At 49.2% G+C, this 27476-nt stretch overlaps 2 protein-coding genes across 8 annotated transcripts in view; both read left to right on the forward strand.

Moving 5' to 3' along the window:
* The first annotated feature begins 671 nt into the window (after positions 1 to 671).
* LOC136151854 (brain acid soluble protein 1-like) lies at positions 672 to 27363 on the forward strand. Its single transcript, XM_065913291.1, has 3 exons — positions 672 to 788; positions 26431 to 26512; positions 26624 to 27363. The coding sequence occupies exons 1-3, from the start codon at positions 672 to 674 to the stop codon at positions 27361 to 27363; spliced, it is 939 nt and encodes a 312-aa protein (XP_065769363.1).
* Positions 26859 to 27476, forward strand: part of SCUBE3 (signal peptide, CUB domain and EGF like domain containing 3) — a 33534-nt gene continuing 32916 nt past the window's right edge. For all 7 annotated transcript variants that reach the window (XM_065912314.1, XM_065912315.1, XM_065912313.1 and 4 more), the window contains exon 1: positions 26859 to 27456. In XM_065912314.1, coding sequence (XP_065768386.1) covers positions 27372 to 27456 — 85 coding nt within the window. In that variant the 5' untranslated portion in view covers positions 26859 to 27371. The remainder of the gene's footprint in view (positions 27457 to 27476) is intronic.

The raw sequence follows: 27476 nt of genomic DNA on the forward strand, positions 1-27476 counted from the left end.
AACCAAAGCGTGAAAGCCGTTCCCTCTGTCTTCCCTGTGGCTGAGCAGATGGGATCGAGGTGGGGGGTGGTGTCTGGATCACCCGAGGGCTGAAAAACACACACTGCTGGAGTTCAGGAGGGGAACCTGCAGAAGGGTAAGGTAGTCCAGGTGGGCACCAAGGAGGAGGAGAGATGGCAACTTCAGAATTCAGACAGGTGGGAAAAAACGGGGAGGGCGCTCTGAGGGGGAGGAAAAGCGTGCACAGCTGCCGGAAGGCAGGAAATCACAAGGGTCAGGCTGGCTGGCACAAGAGGACGTGATGGGATAAAAAGGGATGCTGGGGCTGGCACTGAGGAGGCTAAAAAAGATGAGAGGACACATCCAGGGACAGACCGGGAGAGGCGCACATCCACAGGGAAGAGGCGTGTGGCCTGGGCCCAGAGTGCCCATTTGGGGCGCAGGGAATGCTGTGGGGGGCACCACACTGCTCCCCCACCTCCAGCTGAGCCGCAGACCACCAGACAGAGCCCCCAGGTCGCCTTCCCTCAGCCCCACCACGGCCTCCATCCGCTTCAGGGCAGTGAGTGCTGGAGAAAGACGGGAAAACCCACAAAAATCTTCCAAACAAGACAAATATGTGGTGCAGACAAAAGCCGTACTGGGTGGGATGAGGTTTCGGTTGCTCCCCGATGGGGTGGATCCGTCAGAAGCGGCTTGTGGCCTCAGAAAAATGCGTCATCTCCTGCTCTCAGCGGGGCTCGTTGCCTCAGCCACCCCCAAAAGAGCCCACGCTGGGGGTGCCCGCAGTGAGGGGCCGGGGTCAGGGCGGTCACTGGCCTCCAGGTCACCCATGCAGCCCTGCCCACTCCCCAGCTGGGGGCTTGCAGGGCTTCACAGGGAACAGGGGGATGCCCAGTTTGGGGTGTTGGGGGCGGCATTTAAGCCATCCCCTGGGTGCGGTTCCCAGTTCCCTGGTGTGTGGCGTGTCCTGGGCACTGTAGGAGTGGATAGGAGCATCATCTGGACAACCCCTCGGCCCCACCAGCGCGTGGTGGGTGGGGGGTTCAAGCAGTGTTCCAAGTGGGAAAGTCAGGTGCCACCAGGAATGCTTCACCGGGACTGGAGTGCGGGTGGGTGGCGGGAGGAGGCGGTGGGGGGAGGCTGGGTCCAGCCTTCTGTCCCTTCGTCTGCACCCCCGCAACCCTCCAAGCTCCCAGGCCCCTGGGGTTCACGTTCCATTTCTGCTCCAGTTCCATGGTTATTAATGGCTATTGTTCCGTGAGAAAGACAGAAATGTTTTCAGTTTAGTGGCATTGTCTCAGACTTTCTCTCTGCAGGCCGAGGCAGGGATGGCAGGCCTCCCCTTCGCAGAGTGGCCCCGGCAAGGAGGGGTGGCTGAAGGCAGGCGCTGAGTGGACTGGTCTCTCTGTGTTGTGTGGGCATGGGGAAGGCCAGGAGGGGCCAGCACCGCCAGGAGAGCAGGGTCCCCAACACAGCTTTGCTTCCTATGCCTCTTGACTCGTTCTGGCCACCCTGCTCCTCGCCCAAGAGACTAGCCCTTGCTTACCTGTCTACTTAGGCTCCCCCAATGTAGATGAGAGAGCAGCTTTCTCTCTCTCTGGGCCTCGACTTCCTCACCTGCAATGTTAAGTGGCTTCTAAGATTCTTGCTGGTTCTCAGCTTCAGCATAAACAGCTCAGTCACACCAATAGGACTTTCTCTACTCCAAGACTCCAGGGGTGGGAGCTGGCCCCTTGGCTGAGCTGATGGTCACCTGGGCAATGGGCTTAGGAAGGGAAAGGACCTTCCCCTGGCATCTTCACTATGTTTTTAAAAATATTTATTTATTTGGCCACGCTGGGTCTTGGTTGTGGCCCTTGGGATCTCTGATTTGAGCTGTCGCAGGCGGGATCTTTAGTTGCACATGCAAAATCTTTAGTTGCAGGGTGTGTGAGGCAGGTGAACTCTTAACTGTGGCGGGTAGGATCTAGTTCCCTGACTAGGAATTGAACCCAGGCCTCTGCATTGGGAGTCTTAGCCACAGGACCCCCAGGGAAGTCCCCACCTTAAATATTTTAAAACTTATTTTGTAGTTTGTAATTCCACCCTTAGAGATCCACTCCTCTGGGCTTATTGCAACACCCATTTCAGTAAAATAGAGATGATAGCTGCTAACCCTTTTTAACATTAAAAATGATCCTTTGCTTATATATTTCTCCTCACAAAGTTGAAATCATTTTCAGATACAGGATCCCACTTGGGACTGTAACAGTTCAGGAATTAGTTGGCCATTGGTAAGTTAAGACCTCAGAGGCTGTGACTCAAGATAAGAACCTGGACACAGGTGATCTCCTCCCAGGAATTACCTGCATTTTAACAGAAGAACGTCCTGAGGGTAAGAATAATAACAAAGGAATGCCTCTCTGGTGGCAGGAATGTCAAACCCTGTGACGCCAGGCATGTGATGCTGTCTAGTGTGGCTGGGAATGAAGGGGCCACCTGTGGGTCAGTGTGTGCCCGCTCAATCCAGAGCTGTTGTCAAATCACCCAACGGGCCCTCAGCGGCTCATTGGATCCCTTGTGGGGGCAGATCTGTTTGGGCAGGTGTCTGGGTTCACAAGAAACACCCAGAGAACAATAATGACTTGAAAAACAGAGGAAGGGAGAGTGTAAGTGCAGATGGTGGGATGGGATGGGGCAAGGGTTGGGACAGGATGAGAGCCAGCGTGGAACTTGGAAGGCCACAGAAGGTAACTGCAGGAAGAAGGGGGTGGGGACAGTGGTGGTCTTCTCCACAAAGGGCTACCTGAGCACAAAAACTCATTTGAAATTGGCCAGTAATAACTGGAGACCAACCCTGAATCAAATTGCCAACATCCATTGGATCATCAAAAAAGCAAAAGAGTTCTACTTCTGCTTTGTTGACTATGCCAAAGTCTTATAACTGTGTGGATCACAACAAACTGGAAAATTCTTCAAGAGATGGGAATACCAGACCACCTGACCTGCATCTTGAGAAATCTGTATGCAGGTCAGGAAGCAACAGTTAGAACTGGACATGGAACAACAGACTGGCTCCAAATTGGGGAAGGAGTATGCTAAGGCTGTATATTGTCATCCTGCTTATTTAACTTATATGCAGAATATGAAATGCATGGGCTGCAGCCCATGCAAAATGCTGGGCTGGATGAAGCACAAGCTGGAACCAAGATTGCCGGGAGAAATATCAATAACCTCAGATATGCAGATGACACCACTCTCATGGTAGAGAGTGAAGAACTAAAGAACCGCTGATGCAAGCGAAAGAGGAGAGTGAAAAAGGTGACTTAAAACTCAACATTCAGAAAACTAAGATCATGGCATCTGGTTCCATCACTTCATGGCAAATAGATAGGGAAACAATATAAACAGTGACAGACTTTATTTTGGGGGGCTCCAAAATCACTGCAGATGGTGACTGCAACCATGAAATTAAAAGACACTTGCTCCTTGGAAGAAAAGTTATGACCAACCTAGACAACCTATTAAAAAGCAGAGACATTACTTTGCCAACAAAGGTCTGTCAGTCAAAGCTATGGTTTTTCCAGTGGTCATGTATGGATGTGAGAGCTGGACTATAATGAAAGCTGAGCACCGAAGAATTGATGCTTTTGAACTGTGGTGTTGGAGAGGACTCTTGAGAGTCCCTTGGACTGCAAGGAGATCCAACCAGCCCATCCTAAGGAAATCAACCTTGATTTGGAAGGGCTGATGCTGAAGCTAAAACTCCAATACTTTGGCCACCTGATTCGAAGAACTGGCTCATTTGAAAAGACCCTGATGTTGGGAAAGATTGAAGGCGGGAGGAGAAGAGGACGACAGAGGATGAGGTGGTTGGATGGCATCACCGACTCAATGGACATGAGTTTGAGTAAGCTCCAGGAGTTGGCAATGGACAGGGAGGCCTGGCATGCTGCAATCCATGGGGTCGCAAAGAATTGGACACAACTTAGCGAATGAATTGAACTGAACTGAATCCTGAATCACATTTGGTATCCACATTGAAACAGAATGACCTTTTGCCAGGGCTCCTAGATCCTAGATAGTTTCTATGCAATATCTTGTTTGAGCCTTGAACTACCCTAGAGGCAGATCTTATCATCCAGTTTACAGAGAAGCCAATTAAAGTTTAGAGAGAACATGGAACCTGTCTGAAGTCACACAGCTAGTAAGCGGCAGAGCTAGCAATCAAACCCAAGTCAACTCAGGCTCTAAAGCCTGCCTTTCAACCACTTCTGCAAGGGTAACAGTCATCTGCTAACACCGCCTCCTTTTCCCCCACAAGAGCATTTTTTTGGCTCGAAGAGCATCCTGGCAATTTCCTGCACAGACCATTCTTGACCATTTTTCATGCAACAAGTAGTGATAGGGCTTCCTCTTGAGCACTTGAAGTTGCCTCAATGATGACAACTTCCAGGAAGAAAGTGTCTTTACACTCTAGGGTCCAGCAAACTTGTTCTGTAATGTACCATAGAGTGAATACTTCGGGTTTTGCAGGCCAGTCAACCTCTGGGGAGCCACAAACATGTAAATAAATGTGTGTGGCTGTGTTTCAATAAAACTTCATTTACAAACATATCTAATCCATACACTTACCCATCCATTCATCTATTCAGTCTATTCATCTGACCATTTATTTGTTCTTTTTTATTGAGCATTTTCTTGTATCAGACACTATTCCAGGTGATGGTGTAACAGGAGGGAAAGGGATCAGTTCAGTTGATCAGTCGTGTCCAACTATTTTCGACCCCATGAATCTCAGCATGCCAGGCCTCCCTGTTCATCACCAACTCCCGGAGTTTACTCAAACCCGTGTCCATAGAGTCAGTGATGCCATCCAACCATCTCCTCCTCTGTCGTCCCCTTCTCCTCCTGCCCCCAATCCCTCCCAGCATCAGGGTCTTTTCCAATGAGTCAACTCTTCGCATCAGGTGGCCAAAGAACTGGAGTTTCAGCTTCAGCATCAGTCCTTCCAATAAACACCCAGGAGTGATCTCCTTTAGGATGGACTGGTTGGATCTCCTTGCAGTCCAAGGGACTCTCAAGAGTCTTCTCCAACACCACAGTTCAAAAGCATCAATTTTTCAGCGCTCAGCTTTCTTCACAGTCCAACTCTCACATCCACACATGACAACTGGAAAAACCATAGCCTTCACCAGATGAACCTTTGTTGGCAAAGTAATGTCTCTGCTTTTTAGTATGCTATCTAGGTTGGTCATAACTTTCCTTCCAAGGAGTAAGTGTCTTTTAATTTCATGGCTGCAATCACAGTCTGCAGTGATTTTGGAGCCCCCCCAAAAAATAAAGTCTGACACTTTCCACTGTCTCCCCATCTATTTCCCATGAAGTGATGGGACAAGATGCCATGATCTTAGTTTTCTGAATGCTAAGCTTTAAGCCAACCTTTTCAGTCTCCTCTTTCACCTTCATCAAGAGGCTTTTTAGTTCATCTTCACTCTCTGCCATAAGAGTGGTGTCATCTGCATATCTGAGGTTATTGATATTTCTCCCGGCAATCTTGATTCCAGCTTGTGATTCTTCCAGCCCAGCATTTCTCATGATGTACTCTGCATGTAACTTAAATAAGCAGGGTGACAATATACAGCCTTGATGTACTCTTTTTCCTATTTGGAACCAGTCTGTTGTTCCATGTCCAGTTCTAACTATTGCTTCCTGACCTGCATACAGATTTCTCAAGAGGCAGGTCAGGTGGTCTGGTATGCCCATCTCTTTCAGAATTTTCCACAGTTTATTGTGATCCACACAGTTGAAGGCTTTGGCGAAGTCAATAAAGCAGAAATAGATGTTTTTCTGGAACTCTCTTGCTTTTTCGATGATCCAGTGGATGTTGGCAATTTGATCTCTGGTTCCTCTGCCTTTTCTAAAACCAGCTTGAACAACTGGAAGTTCATGGTTCACATACTGCTGAAGCCTGGCTTGGAGAATTTTGAGTATTACTTTACTAGTGTGTGAGATGAGTGCAATTGTGCGGTAGTTTGAGCATTCTTTGGGATTGCCTTTCTTAGGGATTGGTATGAAAACTGACCTTTTCCAGTCCCGTGGCCACTGCTGAGTTTTCAAAATTTGCTGGCATATTGAGCACAGCACTTTCACAGCATCATCTTTCAGGATTTGAAATAGCTCAACTGGAATTCTATCACAACCACTAGCTTTGTTCATAGTGATGCTTTATAAGGCCCACTTGACTTCACATTCCAGGATGTCTGGCTCTAGGTGAGTTTGGGGATTTGATCACACCATTGTGATTATCTGGGTCGTGAAGATCTTTTTTGTACAGTTCTTCTGTGTATTCTTGCCACCTCTTCTTGACATCTTCTGCTTCTGTTAGGTCCATACCATTTCTGTCCTTTATCAAACCCATCTTTGCGTGAAATGTTCCATTGATATCTCTAATTTTCTTGAGGAGATCTCTAGTCTTTCCCATTCTGTTGTTTTCCTCTACTTCTTTGCATTGATCGCTGAGGAAGCTTTTCTTATCTCTCCTGGCTATTCTTTGGAACTCTGCATTCAAATGGGAATATCTTTCCTTTTCTCCTTTGCTTTTTGCTTCTCTTCTTTTCACAGCTATTTGTAAGGCCTCCTCAGACAACCATTTTGCCTTTTTGCATTTCTTTTCCATGGGGATAGTCTTGATCCCTGTCTCCTGTACAATGTCACAAACCTCCGTCCATAGTTCATCAGGCTCTCTGTCTATCAGATCTAGTCCCTTAAATCTATTTCTCACTTACACTGTATAGTCATAAGGGATTTGATTTAGGTCATACCTGAATGGTCTAGTGGTTTTCCCTACTTTCTTCAGTTTAAGTCTGAATTTGGCAATAAGGAGTTCATGACCGGAGCCACAGTCAGCTCCCGGTCTTGTTTTTGCTGACTGTATAGAGCTTCTCCATCTTTGGCTGCAAAGACTATAATCAATCTGATTTTGGTGTTGACCATCTGTTGATGTCCATGTGTAGAGCCTTCTCTTGTGTTGTTGGAAGAGGGTGTTTGCTATGACCAGTGTGGTCTCTTGGCAAAACTCTATTATCCTTTGCCCTGCTTCATTCTGTACTCCAAGGCCAAATTTGCCTGTTACTCCAGGTGTTTCTTGACTTCCTATTTTGCATTCTGGTCCCCTATAATGAAAAGGACATCTTTTTTGGGTGTTAGTTCTAAAAGGTCTTGTAGGTCTTCATAGAACTGTTCAACTTCAGTTTCTTCAGCGTTATTGGTTGGGGCATAGACTTGGATTACCGTGATATTGACTGGTTTGCCTTGGAAACGAACAGAGATCATTCTGTCATTTTTGAGATTGCATCCAAGTACTGCATTTCAGACTCTTTTGTTGACCATGATGGCTACTCCATTTCTTTTAAGGGATTCCTGCCCACAGTAGTAGATATAATGGTCATCTGAGTTAAATTCACCCATTCCAGTCCATTTTAGTTCAATTCCTAGAATGTCGACATTCACTCTTGCCATCTCCTGTTTGACTACTTCCAATTTGCCTTGATACATGGACCTAACATTCCAGGTTCCTATGCAATATTGCTCTTTACAGCATTGGGCCTTGCTTCTATCACCAGTCACATCCACAACTGGGTATTGTCTTTGCTTTGGCACCATCCCTTCATTCTTTCTGGAGTTATTTCTCCACTGATCTCCAGTAGCATATCGGGCACCTACTGACCTGGGGAGTTCCTCTTTCAGTATCTTATCATTTTGCCTTTTCATACTGTTCATGGGATTCTCAAGGCAAGAATACTGAAGTGGTTTGCCATTCCCTTCTCCAGTGGACCACATTCTGTCAGACCTCTCCACCATGGCCCGACCATCTTAGGTGGCCCCACATGGCATGGCTTAGTTTCGTTGAGTTAGACAAGACTGTGGTCCTGTGATCAGATTGGCTAGTTTTCTGTGATTATGGTTTTAGTGTGTCTGCCCTCTGATGCCCTCTCGCAACACCTACCGTCTTATGTGGGTTTCTCTTACCTTGGACGTGGGGTATCTCTTCATGGCTGCTCCAGCGAAGTGCAGCCGCTGCTCCTTACCTTGGACGAGGGGTATCTTCTCATGGCCACCCCTCCTGACCTTGAACGTGGAGTAGCTCCTCTCAGCCCTCCTGTGGGGAAAGGGGTAGGGCACAACTTTTGAAAGAATGACATAGCCCAAGGACACGACACAAACTGATTAGAATCAAATGGGACCAAGATGGCGGACAAGACTAGACCTTGATCCTCAATCAGCAAGTGAAATGACACACCCAGAGGCACCATGACAGTTCCAAGGCACTGTCAAAGACCAAGGAGTGGACGGTGGCCCAAACCCTGGAAATTTCCACCCCTTCCCCAAAACAGTTGGAATAATCCTCCCACTCATTAGCATACGAAATTACCCAGCCTATAAAAACTAACCATGCCACATTTCACCACACTTGCCCTTTGTGATGGCCCACACACTGTCTGTGGAGTGTGCTTCTCTATGAATCTGAATAAATCCACTTCTTACCTATCAGTTTGTCTCTCACTGAGTTCTTTCTGTGATGAGACATCAAGAACCTGAGCTTCATTAGGTCCTGAAACCAAGTACCATAGGTTTTGGCCAGGTTCAAGTCCTAGCCACATGTGTTTTGAGTCCCAGTCACGTGGGTTTGAGTGCCAAACTGGGTTTTGGTTGGGTTTGAGTCCCAATCTGAGGTAAATGATTTTAATGGGAATGCTTCACATTGTCCATTTGTAGCCTGCTTGGTGACCGATCTGATGTTAAATAGAGTAGAATCTCTGTAGATCACAGAGTGCACATATTAGGTATTATTTGATGTGTTTTTGACTTAGAGGAAAAAGGCAAGTCACATCTGAAGATGAAAGGCAGTGTAAGACAGTGGTTAAGCACAGACTCCAGAGCCACATACTAAGAATGTGTCCTCACACAAGTTACTTTGCCTCTCAGTGTCCCAGTTCCCTCACCTATACAATTGGACAACAACAGCAGAATCTAACTCCTAAGACTGGGCTGAGGCTCAGCTGAGTGAAAATTTTGTAAAAGAATGCCTGACTCATGGGAAGCACATTATAAACTTCTGTTAAATAAAGGAGACATCCAAGAGAAAGAAAAAACAGCAACAATTAGGAAATACATCACGAGATAGTGCTGACTAACTCCAATTTTGCCAGTGCACTACACCTCACCTCATCCCACCCCACTATTTTAATGTTAATTTTTTATTTTCATGTACTATGTGCAGAGAAAATAGCTGGTATAATGGGGGGTGGTTCAGAATTTGGGGGGAGTTTATTGTATGTGAATTCTAAACATGTATTTGAAAAAAAAGTGTTCTCAGTTTGTAGGGTACAACATATATTAGTTAAAGCTTGTTAACTTTGTCACTCAAATCCTCTATTATTTTCATTATGACTTTTTTCTACTTCGCTTGCAGATTTTGGAGACTTCATCCATGGCAATCAGTCAGTTCAGTTCAGTCCGACTCTTTGCGACCCTATGACCTGCAGCACGCCAGGTCTCCCTGTCCATCACCAATCCATGGCAATAGATTTGTTCATTTACCCTTGATTTCCGCTAACATTTGATTTATATATTTTTTAATTTGACTGTTAAAAATCATAGATGTTAAAAATTTTTGGTAAGACCTTAACTTTTTTCAGTGAATCTTGTTTCTTTTAGGGCTTTTTGCCTTGAATTCCAAATTATCTAATGCTAATATACTTGTTCTACTTTTGTTATCATTTGCTTGGTATATTTCCCCCATCTGTTCATATTCAAAATGTTCTGCCACTTGGTTTCAAACGCATCTGTGTAAACAGTATATAGCCGGATTTTGCCCTTTAATGGAAGAACTGTCTCTTTTTTCATGTAATATTAATGATAGTTGCAGACTTACCCTGTCATTCTATGCTTCCCCTTTACCATGCCTTCTTTTTCTTTTTAAAAAATCTTTTCTTCATGCTTTTTCTTAGATTATGTTTTTTGCCCTTTTCATTCACTCTTGTGACTTGGAAGTTGATTTTCCAATATCCCATTTTCTGTTCTTAAATTTGAATCCTATATTCTTAAAAAAAAAAAAAAAAAAAATTTTATTTTTGGTGTTAGTTGTGGTACACAGCATCTTTGCTGTGGCCCGGGGGCTTTTTAGTTGAGGCGTGCAGGCTCAGTAATTGCCACACGAGGGCTCCCCAACCAGAGATTGAACCTGGGTCCCCTGCATTGGAAGGTAGATTCTTAACCACTGGACCACCAGGGAAGTCCCAAATCCTATGTTCTTTAACTCACAATTTTCTATCAATGTCTAGAGATGATTAGGAGATTCTTTCTCCATTAATACACGTTAACATTCTTTTTCCTCCCCCATGTTTAGATCTTCCAGGTAGATTATGGATCCAAAGTGTTGTTTTTGAAATGTTTACATTATGCCTCAATAATTTAGACTTCACTAAAAGTTTTACTAATTTCTTTGCTCACCACAGTTTTGGCATCCCACATCTTCCTCTTTCTTGCATCTGCTTATCTTAATTGAAGCATCTCTCCTAGGAATTCTTTAGAGAAAATGAGGATGGAAAACTTTCTCCTTATAAAACAAAAAATGTCTTAAACGTCCCTCCCACTTGAATACTTCCTCTCCCTTTGGAACTTGGAGATAGTGCCCCATTGTTTTTTAACATCCAATCTCTTGCCAATATAACATATTGTGTTAATGACCTGCTTTTTCCTCTCTGGAAACTTCCAGATATTTTTTTCTTTATCTTTGGTGATCTGAAATTTCACCAAAATGTGTCTAGGTATGAGTCTTTCTCCCCCTCCCCCCAATCCCCTTGGGAACATTCAATCTAGTATTTTAATTTCTTTCTTCAACAACTGGAAAATTTTCTTTTATTAGTTCTTCAATTACTTTCTCTCTTCTATTCTCTTAAGCTATATCCTTTTGTAATGCCTATTAGACAAATGGCTCTTAACTTTCCTCTCAGACTTTCCATCTCTTTACGGTTTCACTGTGTTTAAGAAGACTTCTTCAGCTCAGTCTTTCTAATAATCAGATCATTAAATTTATCTCAGACCATCTACTGAGATTCAAATTCTGACGATCAGTTTTAAAATTTTTTAAAAATACCTGGTTGGTTTTTTAAATGGACCTTATTATTATTTTTCATCTCTTGAAAATAACTATTCTGCAATTCAAGTGATCTTAACAAAGACAGTAAAAAAAAACAAAACCAACAGTTTTTTGTTCTGTTGTCTCTATTTCTTTGGGCGTTCACTCTTCTACATGTTAAGTTCAGGGCTTTACTATCCAATACCGTATCTGCTTTCTATTTAAATTTAAATTAAGACAAAATTAAATTTAAAATTCAGTTCCTCAGTTGGAGCAGCCACACTTCAGGGAGTCACTAGCCACACGTGGTGCACAGCTAGGTGTTGGACAGCTCACATACAGAACACTTCCATCATCACAGAAGGTTCTATTGGACAGGGCTGGCTGTGCAATACAAGTTCTCTGAACCATGGTTTTATTTTCCCTTTACCCTTAGAGAGTCTTGGTGTTTTGCTCAATTTTGTGTTGGAGAATATCCGTTTGCCGGTTTTGTGTTCACTATAGCCTTGTCACTGGTTATTGAGGGTGGGAGAGAGAGAGGAGTGGCCTGCTAGCAGCTTTTCTTCTGAATGAGGACTCCCTACTTCGCTTTCAGAGTGTCAGTAGCTGCTTGGAACGCTGCTCTGCCCCTCTAGAACCCCTGCAACCTGGGGCAAATCCTCTACTGCGAACTACTGAACACAGATCAGGAAGCAGCAAGGAACACTTCTGGGACCTCCTCTGGTTATTTTGAGTCTATTGTCTCAGGCTTAGAGCTCCCCTCTGACCCCTGTCTCCCAAACCACTTTTCCCTCCTCTGTTGCCTTCTCCTTCATATGTATTAGCTTGGTTTCCTCCAGTCTTATTCCTTTATAGCTTTGATGCTATTTGTTCTTTATCTTTCTGGCACCCAACATTTCTGATAGGCTGAGAGTTCTCTTTTAGTTTTCTCACACTATAATATAGTTTGTTTGTTTTCTTGTAGCTTCCTGTCGTTCTGTGGATTGGGGCAGGAGAAAGGGTCTTCTGCCAGGTTGACCCAAACTTTAACAATGCCTTTGTATCAGCATCATTTTGCTCTTTTGTAGACCCACTTCATAACTAATACTTCCCTAAACCTGGGGTTCCCAAATTCAGACAGGTCCTGATTGCATTAGAATCGCCTGAGAATCAATGGGCCCCACTCTTTGGGGATTTGAATGCATAGCTCACTGTGGGAAGCTTCAGCCTACTTAGTGGGATGGGTGGAAACTGGACTTCAATCCTGGAGACAAGCCACTTACTTTGCAGGCTAGTTTGTGTCCAATGCCCAAATGACCAGGATCTCTCATAGTCAAATGACTGTTTCTGGGAGTGAATGGGGCACTGAGTGTGTGCAGAGATGGGGAACACAAGGAACCTCTTCCTCCTTGAACTGAAGGAGGGTGAGAAGTTACAAAACCCCCTGAGGATAACTTAAGGAAAAGAGAGATACAATACGTGCAACTGAATGAAATTGAAATGAAGGATTGCTGTAGGTCCCCCTCACTCCCACAGCGACATCAACTCTGCAAACCCCCAAAATCAAAATGGGCCAGAAAATTCCCCCATCTAGAGATTTTTTTTTAAAGCTTTAATTGCTATCCTACTGAGGGGCCCAACTCCAGCTTTGAGGAGATATATTTACTGGTTAGATTTACAGTAATGATTATTATTGTTACTGTTAAGAAGAATCCACTCATTGTCTCCAGTGAACTCACAACGCTGCATAAACATGACCTCATTTCTCCTCTGAACGGGGCAGGTATTGTTAACTCTGTTTTCCTAAAGGAGGACGCGGAGGTCCATTGCAGTCCAACGCCTTGAGCAAGGCCACACATCAAGAGAGGGAGGGGAATAGGAAGCAGGCCCCAGGCCGCTTGCACTGGGGTCCCAGGGTTCTCTGCACTGGTCTAGACTCCCTTGTCTGGTCAGTCCCTCGACTTCCTTTGTGGCCACAGATCCGGTTCCAGGGTCGAAGGGGATCAGAGCCGTTGGAGTCATGGACATCAGATACCACAAGAGGAATAATTATTACTTTTCATAGGCTCAGCCAAGTCTAGACTCCAGGCTCAGCAATCAAAATCCTCCCTGGTTCATCTCCAGTTTCACTAGGCTCCAACTTAGCTGACTTCTTTCCTGGCTTCTCCATCAAAGGACACAAACACTTCACCCCTGGATCCGTTCAGACCAGAAGTTGTATTCACACTGCATTTGTTCTTCTGCCCCTTGTGGACAGAAGACAGAAGGTCTGTGGCCTGCGTGTTCTTTGGGTCAGTTGCAGTGCCTGTTGCCCACTGTGCTTTCTTTGGGTTTTTGCTTCCGCCATCCCCTAAGCCCTGTCCTAGAAGACATTTCCCCCTTCCTACCCTCTAGTCTTCCTAACCAAGAAGACTTCCTTTGATTTTCCAGAGGGGTCCCTCTCCCTCTCTGAACTCCTGCCATCCTTATTTATTCACTCTACAGATAATTATTCAGAGCCGGCTATATGGTGGGCACCAGGGGAGGTAATGCAGATAAAACGGTGAACAAGCCACGCACTGTCCCTGCTCTCATGGGGGAGATAGGACAAACAAAAGTAAGGAACTCTATATGTCAAATATTTATGAGTTGTCATGAGGGTGTATGAAAAGGCTCCAAAACATATCCAGTACTTGCCAGTGTCTCTCCATCTTCTGTTTTGTCCAAGAAAAAGCTTGGCTTACCTAGGTACATCAAAAAATTCCACATGTCAAAGACCACATAAAAGCAAAGTCTCAGTTTTACACAATAATAGCATTTTAGTGGAAACCAAAAAAGTACAAAATGAAAACATATGATAAATATGGTCTGATTCTTAAGATTGGTTCATGCAGTCTGTATTGGAGTTTCTTTTTACAACTTAACTTATAAATTAAGAATAATTGGTTTTTCTCTCACTCTACTATACACACACACATATGTGTATATATTTAAATAAGAGTAAAGGGAAAGTTCTAAATAAAAGGAAATCTTTTAAAGAAGCTTCCCTTGACTAAAGAGTGATGGATGGTGGACAAGAGCAGAGAGGCACACCTGAGACAAGACAAGCTCACGGAGGCCATGGGGGCCACGCCGAGTCACTGGATCTCATCCTCAGAGCAGTGGGAAGTCATTGCAGGATTTCACAGGGAGTGACATGATCTGATTTATACTTAATGACAGAAATCCTCAGTGGGATGGGGGTGGGGAGGGGCAACCTCCCCCCCCTTTCCTGAAGGACACTTGATAGGATCTGGAGACGTGTTTGGTCGTCACAGCTCAGGCAGGGGTGCTCCTGGCATCCAGCGGGTAGAGGCCAGGGTATTGCTGCACGTCCAACGAGGCACAGGACGGCCCCCCCAACACATGTCAAGAGAGCTGAGGTTGTGAAACTCTGTTTGAAGATGACTCTGGCTGCCATGTGAAGAACAGGCTCTCAGACCCCAAGAGTGGAATTAGAGAAACTACTTGAAAGGCCGCTTAACGTCATATAGCTATTACACTGATCTGCTGGAAACGTCTCTCCATGTATGCCAAACCTCATCTTCCGGGGTCTGGGGACTCTGCTTTCTGTTGGGTGACGGACAGCCAGCCAGCGCTACTCATCTTCACAAGAAGCCCCTTTGCATTTTAACAGGGACTTTCTGATGACAATGCCATAACCTGTGAGGACAGTCAGCCTTAGCTGAGCAGGAGAGGAGCCACTCTGAGGTATCACTGTGCAGGGGCCATCTGCTCTGTCCGGGAGGACGCGGGATTGCAGAGACTAGCTTGCACGTCCTCTCCCCCGGTAGTCACAGCTGTGACCTTGTCATGACAGCTGCAGCCAGCTCAGCGTCCCTCTCCTCCCTGACCTCCTGAATGCCAGGCAGGCCTATATGGGGTTTGCAGAGGATCTGGGCACCCAAGACATGTGATGCCCGGCACTTACAGTGAAGTTTATGAGTATTTACACCAGGCATGAGAACCTATCATTTACAGCCTTGCCATGTAAATCAGTAGAGTTAAAGGGCTCTGCTCTTGCCCCTGCCCCCAGCTTGAGGTTGGTTTTAAGGTTTCAGAAAGGCATGACTGAGCGGTGGTGACCGTGGGAGGTCTGTGGAAGAATTATCTCCAGAGGAGCGGGGCAGGGGTGGGGGTGGGGGTGGCCCAGTTCCTCCTCAGGGGTGGGACTGGCCAAGCAGGTAGGACAGTTTGTCTTCTGGGCCCCAGTTATGAACCACTCTTCTCCCACTTCCAGAGAGGTTTTCTGCCTGTGTGAGGGGGCGGGAGTGTCATGAAAACTTTGAAGAAAGCTATAGAAAACCTCTCTCTGGAAAGATGAACACCGGGGATAAAAACCCGTGTACAGTACCAGAGATTCCCAGATCCCCTCGCAGCCAATCCATGACCTTATGAACTGATTCACACCAAAATGCAAATTACTAACAAGGTTCAGTATATTTCCATTTTAATGGGGAGTAAAGCCCTGAAGCCACACTGGATTTCTTACGAGGGGAGCTGCTCCATCAGCGGGTTGAGACACATTCTAAAGCAGATGGGAGGCATCTCCTAGCTTCTGAATTCTTCCCAAATCCCTGCTGTACCAACATAGAAAACTGGGTTTGGAGGAGGAGAAGGAACAGAAGGAAGAAGGGGAACAGGGGTCGTTCTTAGGCTAATTTGGAATCGAAAGGCCACCTGAGACTGGACCCAATGGGGCTTGTTGGGAACCCACACCAGATATTCCTGGTCAGCCCAGGGCATCTGATCTTGTTAATGGGCCAATAAAAATTAGGGGGACAAAGGCTAAGCCCTGGCAGCTCAAATGAATCTCCTCTGCAAGAGGGAGCAATCTCGTAAAGAGTCATAACCGAGCAAACGGAGGACTCATTGTGTTTCATTAACTTTAATAGTGCTCGTTAGGTTGGCTTCCAAGGGTTGTGGGACAGGAGAGAGAAGGCCAGACTCATCATCAGGGCTTGAGAGCAGACGGGCTCGCGAGGACTCCCCCTTCGGCCCCCAGTGCCGAGCTGAAAGTGGCTGCTCTTTGTACCCTTACAGACTCCCCAGCCCAGCACGACATCCTGGCCACACAGGCAAGGAGCCCAGGCCTCAAGGACTTTTAATTCTTTCCTGTCGGGGTAGAGAAAGACAAGGACAAAGAGCTGGATGCAAACCATCTCTGTGCTTGGGCCAGCCACCACCTGGCTCTGGGTGCCCACATAGAGGCCTCTCCCAGGAACATCCAAAGTCCAACTCCAATGCCCACAAGCCCCCACTTGAAGAGTCCCAGCAGCCCAGAGCCTGACCTGGAGGCCACTGTCACTGTGAGCCACGGTGCTGATCTCCTCCTTCTTCTCTACCCCAGACACATCCACTGCCAGGAAAAAAATAATAATAATAATAGAAAACAAACAAACAGGGCCAGCAGCAAACACATCACCAAACAAGCCCGCCTCACATTGTCCTCTGTGGTTGCTGGGGCTGGGAGCCAGAGGCCGCTGGCCTGGAAAAGTGCAGACAGCTCCCTGAGCACAGCACCGGCCGAGCCTCCTCCCAGGGCGGGCTCTGCCTTCCCCCTCCCCTGCTGCCTCTCCTCCTTCTCCATCTTTTCTTCCCTTCTAGCCATCATTTCCCTCCCTTTCACCACTTTCTGTGCCTCCTTTCTGCCTTTCTGCTCTCTGTCCTCTTCCTGCATCCTTGATGAGATAAAGTCGCTAAACACTGAAGAAGTCCCACAGACCACATAAGTATCTAGGGTATGGAAAGTTAGCTCCTGACAGGAGCCAGCCCTGCTGCTGCCTTGCTTAAAGTCCTCCGGGTTCCCGGAGCCAGGACACCAGGATCGACCCGTTAGCCCCGGCTGGGAACAGGCTCTTCACCACCCCACCTTTTCAGATCTTCCTCTCCAGCCCCTTAAACCCATGTCAAACCCTAGTCAAACCACATTAATTCCTGGCAGACATTCCCCCTCAAATCCTTGCTCACCTTGTTTCCACCACCTGGAAAGCCCTCACCGTCTTCGCCCAACTCCATGTATAGAAAGTGTATAGTATTCTTTGGGGTCATCTTTAAAACCTCTCCTCGTCTGAGTCGTTCCCCAAGCTTCCAGCTGGAATTAATCTGTCTCTTTTAATGCTTTCATTAGAATTTTATGTTGGCACCTCTGTATTTGGGTATTTACCATGTTCTGCCTTTTTAAAAAAAAAAATTTATTTTGTGTTGGCTGCCCTGGGTCTTTGTTGCTGTGTGAGGGCTTTCTCTAGTTGCAGGGAGTGGGGGCTACTTTGCGGCCGCAGTGCGCGGGCTTCTCACTGAGGTGGCTTCTATTGTTGCAGAGCACAGGCTCCAGGGTGCGGGCTCAGTGGTTGGGGCACATGAGCTCAGCAGTTGCTGGCTCAGCTGCCAGCATGTGGAATCTTCCCAGAGCAGGGATCGAACCCATGTCCCCTCCATTGACAGGAAGATTCTTAACCAATGGACCACCATGGAAGTCCCATGTTCTACCTTATATTCTAATTATTTAGAGGCACATTTCGCTCTCCTACGTAATTATGAACTTTAAAAGAGAAACCATGCCATCTCTGAATGCCTGTATCTTTTAAGTTCCTGGCACGTAGCAAGTGCACAATGAATGTCAAACTGATTAAAAATTGAAAGCTGTGGTTATTCAGAAACACACAATTAATTTCACATTTTAACTTCATCAATGTGGGAGTATCTCATTTATAATAATTTCATTTGCAGATTGTCTGAAGCACTGGGTGCCTTGGGTAGGCTCCCCAAGGTTTGGCTTCAGGACTTCACCAAAGACTGGAGGATGGTATGATAGACGGCGGCACCTACTGGTGAAGGGTAACATTACAGCTTGGGTCTGGCGAAGAGAAGCAAGGGAGTTTCTCCGTCAATCCCAGCAGGACTGGACCAGGGCCGGGACGGGTGGGTAAGGGCAGGAGAGGACTAGCAGGAGTTCCCCTCTCTCCTCAAGAGCCCTCAGGCCCAAGTCAGGGTCAGGACTTCTTCTTCAGGTTCCTGCAGACAATTGTTGCAGGACCAGGGTGAGACACCAAGGAGTCCCAGCCTGGCGGTGATGCCCGTTAGCTTAGCTGAGCAAGCTCGCCAAACGCCCAGGACAGAGGGGAAGTGGTGGCATGAAGAAGGGAGGGCCTGCCACCAAACAAGGGAGGCGTCCTCTCTGAGGGCCTCAGCACTCAGCACGAGGACAGGCGGCAGAGATGCCAACCCCTTCCTCGCTACGGGTTTTCGGCTTCTTCTAAATGGATTCTCAGTCCTGCAAGGGCCCTTCTTGTAAAATAGAACAATAGAAGCTAATGGGGGAACTGAGTTTTGCTTTACAGCAATTCACCTTATAAGTTGGTTCGCGAGTACCTTGAACTTTGCCCCAATACCTCCACCTCCACTCATCCTGGCTTTAATCCAGGGTACCTGTAGCAAGTCCTCCTCCATCTCTCCATCTTCTCCTCTGGGGAGACCTGGGGCAGCACAGCCATGAGGAAACAGGGCACGCGGAGCAAAGTCGAACCGGTGCTCAGCATAGTCCAGAAGTTCAGCCAGTGTCCCTGTAGCCCCTCCTTTGCCACGGCACTGTTAGAGCCTCAGCAGATAACTAACATGTTAACTCACAAAGGAGTCATCTCTCACAGGGATATTTGTATTTGGGACCCAAGAAATACAGTTTTAGCTCAAAGGAGTTATCTTCTAATGGTGACATTTGAAGCATCAGTATGAAAGATCTCTGATGAAGGGGTAGAGACGATGAGGGTTCACCCTCCTGAGTCTGCTTCCCCAGGGTTCAGCGAGGGAACCTGCCAGTAGACCCCACCCGCCTCATCCATCTTGGCCCCAGGCCTCGGATCATTGCTTCTCTCCCCAGTTTCTTGCCTCTGGCTGCTTTACCCAGATTGTCATCATCCAGTTCTCCAAACCTTTGGGGAGACCTTCAGTCCTGGCTTGGAAGGTTCCAGCTCAGATTCTTTGCCTTCCAGAATCTCGGAGTCTCTGGCCAGAAGAGCCCCTCCCAAGGTCTCCTGCACCTCTGTGCTCTCTCCTCAGTCTGACCTCTCCATGCCACCCCTGACTTCCATGCTGAGCCTCCCTTTAACACCTTCTGCTGCCACCAGTCCTTTAGGGGCTGGTGGGAGCCCCAACACAGCTTGGGGCTGGTGGGAGGCAGGGAGACAGGTCAGGGGCGCACTGCCCCCCTCCTTGGGGTTCCCAAGAGCTCGCCACTCCTTCATTCATTCGGCAAGCACTCGCTGAGCACGACTCTGTGCCAGGCATATGCTTGGGGCTGGGGATACAATGGTCCTGCCCTCAAACGTCTGACAGATACTGAAGAGAAACCATTAAGACGCAGCACACCCAGGGCCATCAGGGTAGGTTTCAAGGGCCACTGAGCGCCACGGGCCGTAGGAAGACCTCATAAACAAGGTACATCTAAACCGGATCTCGAAGGGCAGTAGCGGCTTCCCAGCTGTCAAGGCCATGGTATGTGGCAGGCTAATGTGGCTTGGCTGTGCTGACAGTGCGATCAGAAGGGGGACACAAAGTGTCTTTGGGGAAGAGGGCTCAGGGCTGGCACGGAGGTCCGTATGTGTCCACGGGAGACATGCTGAGCGCCTGGAGGCTGAGGCAGCAGCAACGGGGGTGGAGAGGAGGCGTAGAACTGAGGGAGGTTTCAGATGTTTCGCCCTCAGGATGCAGTGACCTCTCAGATGGGAGAGGAAGAGGGAGTCTTCAGACTCTAAGAAAGCCAGCTGGGGCCGCTGAGTGGTCATGGGGCCATTATACGGAAGTCAAGAAGAGGACAGGTCAGGGGTGCGTGCAGAGAGGAACAACGTTTGGCTGGGGTTGGTTCATCTTGAGATCTTGGAAAACACCAGTGGGAATCTCTCTCGGTGGGCAAAAATACAGGGCAAGTTAGAAGAGAGAGAAGAGCGCTAGACATACGGGCCATAAAACTGGACACATAGAGTTAGAGTTACAAGGAAAGTGGGGGCTAGAGATGTAGATTTGGGGGTCATCACATTGGTGACCGTTGGAGCTGTAATGTCCCACACTGTGGGGTAAACTGCCCCCTTCTTTGTGCTGGACCTTCCACGCGACCTATCTGTGCCCTCCAACACGAGCAAGGTCAGAATTTCATCCTCCCATTTTCTAGATGAGAAAGTTTATGCTCCGAGAGGTAAAGAAACTTGCTCAAACTCACCCATTGTTGGGACTGGGATTGAAACCTAGAACTATCTGACTACAGAGCCAGTATTCGTCCCTCCACCCTTGCTGTTCCTGGGTTAGGGTCCCTGAGGAGGTCACACAGGGTGAGAACTGAAAAGAGCCAAGCTAGAAGTGTTTCAGAGGCCAGTGAAGGAGGAGTGACTGGTGAGATACTGGGGGAAAGAAAGGACGCAGGAAGGGAAAAGAAAACATTCAGAGGCTTCCGATGATGCAGAGAGGTCAAGATAGGTATGGACCAGCAGGCATCCTCATACATGGAGATGAGGAAGGTGGTGGAGACCTGGCAGAGGGGTTAGAGAGGGCCTGGGCCGGATTGCACAAGGGCAAGGGGTGAAGGAAGCAGGGGAGATGGAGAGCAGGAGCCCTCCTCCTAGAAGTTCAGGAGACTGGGAGGATGAGAGGCAGCAGGGTCTAGGGGAGCTTGCGGTCGCTCCTGTGTTACTCCTGCGGTTACTCCTGCCGAAGTTACACTGTGTTTCCAGGAGGAGAAGGAGCCCAGGTGAGGGATTCGGGAAAGGGAGGGGGTAACTGACAGCACTGGTTCCCTGTCGAGGCAAGACGGCGTGGGATCCTTGTGCATGTATGTGGGGGTTGTCCTTGGTCAAAAGGAGAGATCCCTCTCCTAGCAGTGGCGGGACAGGGAGGTGGGAGATATGAAGTGCATGCCAGATGGCTTCTGGCTTCTCAAGGAAACAGGAGGTGAGAGCACTGATTGGGACGTACAGGAGCTGAGACTGGTGGAGCGGCACCGGAAGTGTGGAAGAGCAGCTGTGTTGGAGGTGACAGGGCAAAGGCTTGGGGCAGTTTGGAGACTTGCCTTGTGATGTGGAGAAGTCTGGAACCACACATCAGTGCTCATGCCAATTGGCAGGTTGGAGATTTTTGCTTCCTTCATGAAAGCAGCCAGGGAGCAGGTGGGGAGGAAGCAGGTGGCAAAGTGACTCAGGTGTGGGGGTGGGCAGGGAGGCAGGGCTGGGGAGGGGAACCCTGGGATGAGAGGCCAAGGAGGCTCCCCAGTGGGGAGGTGTGGGCAGCTCAGACCAGGCTCTCCCCGCCCCCAGCAGGTCCTGGCAAGACTGCCAGCAGACCTCTGCATAGAGACAAGACCAGGGGCCTTGGGGAACAAGCTACTCCTAGAATTCCAGGGCCAGAACACACTTTGAGAGAGCATTACTTCCAATCTTCTGCTTATCTGTCCAAGCGGCTGCTCAGCCATCCTGGGCAGGTGGGAAACAAGGCCTGCCCAGGGTCAACCTGTCCACTGACCTAGCGTGTGCCCCACTCCTTTCATCTATTTCTTCTACTGTTGTTGTTCTGACTGTTCTTTATCTCTGTCCCTGATTTTTGTTTATATTCCTCTCTTGTACCTCTCTTTCTAAGTGTCATTAACATTTACCTCAAAGCCCTCCTAATGTCCATGGAACCTACTTGGATGATCGACTCCTGTCTCCTCTGACTTTCTCTGGCACTCTCTGTCTGGATTGCTTGATGTTGCATTCAGATATTATTTTGCATATACAACAAGCCTTGCCTTCCTGGTGAGACTCTGGGCATTTGGGGATTTGCTTTATGGTACAAAGGGGTCTGAAAGCATACACTGGTGCTGACACACCTCTTTTTAAAATGAATTAATTTTCAGCTCTGCTGGGTCTTCATTGCTGCAGTGTGGGCTTTCTCTAGTTGCAGCAAGTGGGGGTCTACTCTTCCCTGAGGTGTGCAGGCTCTCGGGCACGCCGGCTTCAGGAGCTGGGGCTCGGGCTCAGTTGCTCCATGGCACGTGGGATCTTCCCAGACCAGAGATCCAACCTGCAGGTGAACTCTCATCCACTGGATCACCAGGGACGTCCCTGATACACCTCTTTGATTGGGGATCATATTTTCTATTTCTTTTGTACATTCTAGAGGGCCTCAGACAGTGTATACTGGGGAGAAGGATGTTGGCTAAGTACCATATGCCACTTGACAGAAGGATTTGTGACTGATCAGATCATGAGGAAAAGGAAAACTGAGAACTGGAAGAGGGGAGATTGGCAGCTCTCAGGGTACAGACTAAAGAGCACTGATCCAGGAGTCAGAAGTCAGAGGAGGGACTTCCTTGGTGGTTCAGTGACTAAGACTCCATGCTCCCAAGGCAGGGGGCCCTGGTCCAATTCCTGGTCAGGGAACCAGATCCCACATGCCACTAAGATCCTCCGTGTCACAGCAAAGATCACTGATCCCACATGCCACAGCTAAGACCTGGAACAGCCAAATAGACAATAAAAATAAATATATTTTCTTTAAAAAGACGTCAGGGGAGACATGAATCTTGCTTCTAGCTTTGCCTCTTTACTATGTCGTGTGACTTAGGGCAGTCATGTGACCTCTCAGTCTTCTGAAATCCTACCCGTGTGATCCTCTGGGACAAGGGTACCGCCCTGCTACCTCTTGTATGTAAAGGGGCTGATCTACGCTGAATGATTAAATTGTAACAGTGGCAAGAAGATGTTGAGTCGCTGTGTTTTCAGAGGAGGCAGAAAAGAGAATGAGGAGGCCATACACATTTCAGAGTCAAGCCTGCGTCCCAGATCCTGGCTTCATCCATTCCTAGTCAGTCATCTGGGTGGGCTGACGTTTCTTCGCTTCGGTTTTCCCACCAGCAGAATGAGGTTAGCAGTTCTTGCCTGGTGCGTTTGTGGTGGAGCGCCTGGCACATAGGAAAGCTCTGAGTTGATGGTAGCCATGAGCGCTCATTAGCGTGTCTGTGCCTTCTGAAGGCCAGGTGGGAGGTACAAGGTGGTGGGGAAAGAGCTGCTCTACCCGGCAGGTAAGTTTCCTTCCACCCTTCCAGTTTGGAAGTGCTGCTGACAAGGGGAGTGTGCTGGAATGCACGGCATTTTTGGAACCTTCTCAGAAGGAATGTGTGACAGACAGGAATCTATGGAGGGTGGCGAGGCTTGAGCCCAGTTGGCTGCACTCACACTCAGCTGTGTCAGAGTCTGGCCTGCAACAGGACTGCTCCTTCCAGGCACTACTATACCTTTACCATCAGACATCTGTGGTCCTTGTTCCTTCTGAGAAGTAGTCGAAATAACAGCAATAGCCACCACCTATTGAATGCCTACTGTGTGCCAGGGTTTCTCCATTCATTAGCTCATTCAGTTAACACCATAACCCGATGAGGTTTATATTCCCTTTGTTATACAACTGAAGCTTGCTGAAATTAACTTATCTGAGTCACACAGCTGAGATTTGAACTGCAGTTTTATTTCACTCTAGGGCTGGTGTGATAGATGCCTCACCTATGCAGCTGTAGGCGCATACCCATTTTATAGATGTGGAAGCTAAGACTCAGCGAAATGAAATAAATTACCCAAAATAGATAGATGGCTGGGATATGGTAGGGCCTGACATTGACCTTGGGGTACTGTTGTTTCAGTACATGCATGTTCTCCATTAAGACTGTATCTTCTGTCAAGATAGAGGCACCAGATTCATTTAACAGATGAGGTAGCTCAGGAGCAGAGAGAGAAAAAGCAAAAGCTCATGGAAAGAGACCTGGCAGGGGAGGCTAAGTCCCTCCCCTGGCAGAGGCCTGGCAGAGGCATCCTTGGAAGCAGGACGAGAACTGAGAGATACTAGCTGTGGGTCCCCCAGCCCCACCCTTCTCCCTCAGCATCTGCAAGAAAAATTAGAATGAAGTGAATGTCAGAGATTTCCTTGAAGGAGACAGGCACCCAAAAGCAAACTGCCACCTGAGGCGAGTGTAGGAGACCCCAGAGAATGCAGGGACATTTTACCCACCCCACTCCACCCACACCCCGCACCCCCCTACCCGCCGCCCCCTTGAGGCCGTGGCATGTGCTGCTGCTTTGTAGAAGCACTTGCAAGAGCCATCTCCTTATTCCTTCCTTGTCACCGTCCGGAGTAACTCTCCGGTTGTGAGCCCCTGCAGAAGTGGACAGGACAGAGGGCAATGTGACCCACACCCGGCTCCTATAGACTCCTCTGAAGGGCTGAGGGTAGGCGGGGACTAGAATGGAAGATGGGAGCAGGGCAGGGAACTGCCTCTTCTGCCCAGAGGTAGAGAAAGCTCACCTTCCTAGAGGAACAGAGGAATAAACAGAGGAAAGTAATCAGGGTGGGGGGGCGGGGGGGGGAAGGAAATGAGTAAGAGACACTGAGCCTCCCAGAGATATAGCAGCTAAGGTGGGGCCACACACTCTTCCCTCCCCGCGAAGCCAGGGCAATGTCCACACTCAGAGGATCAGGAAATCAAGCTGCCCTGGAGAGAAGGCCTGAGTTAACCTATTAATCTGCTCATGCAGAACCCTCCAAGCCCATCTCACCTGCTTTAGAGGCTGGGCAGGAGCCCTCCTCCGTAGGGACCCAGAGGAGCTCACACCAGTGTCCAAATCAAGGCAGAGACAAAGCAAGTGAATTGAAGTGAAGTCGCTCAGTCGTGTCCGACTCTTTGCGACCCCATGAACTGTAGCCTACCATGCTCCTCCATCCATGGGATTTTCCAGGCAAGAGTACTGGAGTGGGTAAAAGCACAGTGCAATCTCATTTCCCTGGGGGGCGCTAATCAACCCTCTGTGCCCCCACGTGGATAGGCACCCTCTGATGCTTTTTTTTTTTTTTAACCACTCTCCTGTTTGGGGCATAGAGGATGGCAGGTTTGCACTTGTCCTCTAGTCCTACACATAATTGGTGGCAGCAGGCAAAGCTGTTTCAAGGGGAGGGGTTTGCCAGTGGAATGAAGGGGGGAGAGAGCCCTAGAGTGATGGGCCTGAAAGTGACCTCGGGGATCATGTGACCCAAACGTTTGTGGCCTTCACTCCATCCCCATGTTCTGCGTGCTCCCATCCCAACCGCCATCTCTCATGTCATGCAGGGAACTCTCAAGGCCTCCTCCCCTAGAGTTCCTAAGGGCATTGTCTTCTTCCAACCACTGAGCTAACCCAGCTTCCTTTTCAGTGACAATACTGAGGTACACTGAGGAATGATTTGCCCAAAGGTAATCTCCGACCCAGGATAGAGTCAGGACAGGAAATCCAGATGCCTGAGTCGGAATCCTCCCACTTGCCCACTCAGTCCCTAGGGGCGGAACCGCTTCGTTCTTCTCCCTGGGGGTTAAGGAAACCTCTGACAAAGCACACCTGTCACCCAAGCTAATACCGGCTGCCAGTGTGAAGGGTCTAAGGACTGAGTTATTTTCAGGAGAATCCTGATCATTATCTCTTCCTCCAGAGTACCCTGAAGACAGACTCTGAGGTTAGCCTGGGTCCCAAAGGTCTCTATCCTGCAGAAGTTTGGCTCTGAAGCATAAGTGACTGCCTAGGGCCAGGCAGTCTTATTCCGACCGAACAAAGCTCCCTACTCCAGAAAAGCTCTCACCACTATCAAGAAGTCCTTCATCTTTCCCCTAGGATGGACGGAGAGAAGAGGCAGAGCTGGTACATGCAGCAGGTGCTGTTGTCCATGCTTCAGGGACACTGCTCCGTTGACACACTTTGCCCCTATTTTTTAAGATATCGTTTATCTTCCCTTTTCTGCCCCTGCAGGTTGGAAGGATGAAGGTTTAAGGATGTTCTGGTGAGGACCACATCTTGAAGGTGGGAGGGCAGGTTTGGAGGAGAGAGTTGTGCATATTTGGGGGGTCTCTTGTGTTTACACACATAATCAGGTTTCTGCGGATTAGCTTTTGCCCTCGTGCTGAGCCCGAGAGTGTTTTTTCACATGAGTCCAGATCTCTATGGGGAGAATGCTGAGCGAGACAGCAACTGCAGGACAGTCTGCCCTAGAGCTAGCAGTTTCAGCTAGGGAAAGGCTACTTTCTTTTTGGTCCTCGATTAAAGCGGACTAGGTACTAGGCGAGGGAACTGGGTCCCGAGGGCGTGGGGGGTGTGGTGGAGGTGAGCTAGGAGGGCATTAACTCGGCCGCTGTCGGAGCCGCTCTCAGCCTTCCGAGGTCCTATGTGGCTGTGCCCCGCGTGTCGTACTGTGTCGGCGGGCGTCCCGGGGTGCCAGTGCGATTCGGTCTGCCCCTGCCTTCCCGACACCCTTCCCTCTCTTTGTCTGCTCTATAGGTGTGCGTGCAAACCTGCGTCGCACAGCCCTCGTCGCGTGCGAACGCGGGGGCGCACCCTGGCTCCCCCGCGCTTTCCGCCGGTAGACAGGACTAGCCGGAGCCCGGTGCTGTTTGGTCTGGAGCCGAGCGGGGCTTGCATTGATCCATTGATTGTGCGCGGTCTGCGCCTGACCTCCCTGCTCCCGGGGAAGCCGTCTCCATGGAGACCGGGCCCGCTCCCCCAGCGCTGGATTGTAAATTCCTGCAGGCAGCGGCCCGGCAGCCTGGGGAGGGGGCCGCCGCGCCCGGGCGCGCAAGGGGAGCGGCCGCCGCGCCGAGGCCCCATTTGAAAGAAAAAAGGGCACGGAAAAGGAGGTGGAGGAGGAGGAGGGGGGAGGAGGAAGAAAACGAAAAGGAGCGAGGAGAGGAGGAGAAAGAAGAGGAGGAGGAGAGAGGCGAAGAAAAAGAGACGGAGCCCGAGAGACGGAGAAAGAGCGAGAGAGGAAGAAAGAGAGGCAGAAAGGGCGTGTTTCTGGCGCTGCGTTTCTCCTCCCCTTTCCCAGGTCCCTCGCCCGGGCTCTGCGCGCTCTCCGCGGCAGCTCTCTCCCGGCGGAGCTGGGAATTGGGTGGGATTGTACGGAGCAGCCCCGCCGCCGCCGCTAGCGGAGCCGGCCTTGGAGAGGGCGGGGGCTCCCCTCCGTCAGCGGCGCCGGGCGCCCCCAGCCCCGTCGCACCCTCCTCCGCCTCGCTCCCCCGGGCGTCGCGCCGGGAGAAGCCGGCAGCATTGGTAGCCTCCCGCCGAGGGCGCCACTGTCCGCGCCCCGCGCCCACAGACCCCGGCCCGGCCCTGGCCGGGCGCCCCCGTCCCTCTGCCCTTCGGCTCGCGGGGGCCAGGCCCGCTTCCGCCCTCCCTGGGCTGCGAGACCGACCCCGGCCGCCCGGCCGCCCGTAGCTCCAGCCATGGGCTCGGGGCGCGTGCCCGGGCTCTGCCTGCTCGTCCTGCTGGTCCACGCCCGCGCCGCCCTGCACAGCAAAGCCGTGCAAGGTAAGGAAGGAGGGGCGCGC

This window comes from Muntiacus reevesi, chromosome 20 (assembly GCF_963930625.1).
Source record: "Muntiacus reevesi chromosome 20, mMunRee1.1, whole genome shotgun sequence".
Classification (NCBI taxonomy): Eukaryota; Metazoa; Chordata; class Mammalia; order Artiodactyla; family Cervidae; genus Muntiacus; species Muntiacus reevesi.

Bases quoted from the DNA above. Each gene is read 5' to 3' on its own strand.
- LOC136151854 (XM_065913291.1), top strand. From the start codon at position 672: ATGGGGTGGATCCGTCAGAAGCGGCTTGTGGCCTCAGAAAAATGCGTC. The intron at 789-26,430 runs GTGAGGGGCCGG...TCTGCTCTATAG, and splicing joins CCACGCTGGGGGTGCCCGCA to GTGTGCGTGCAAACCTGCGT. The intron at 26,513-26,623 runs GTAGACAGGACT...CTCCCGGGGAAG, and splicing joins CTCCCCCGCGCTTTCCGCCG to CCGTCTCCATGGAGACCGGG.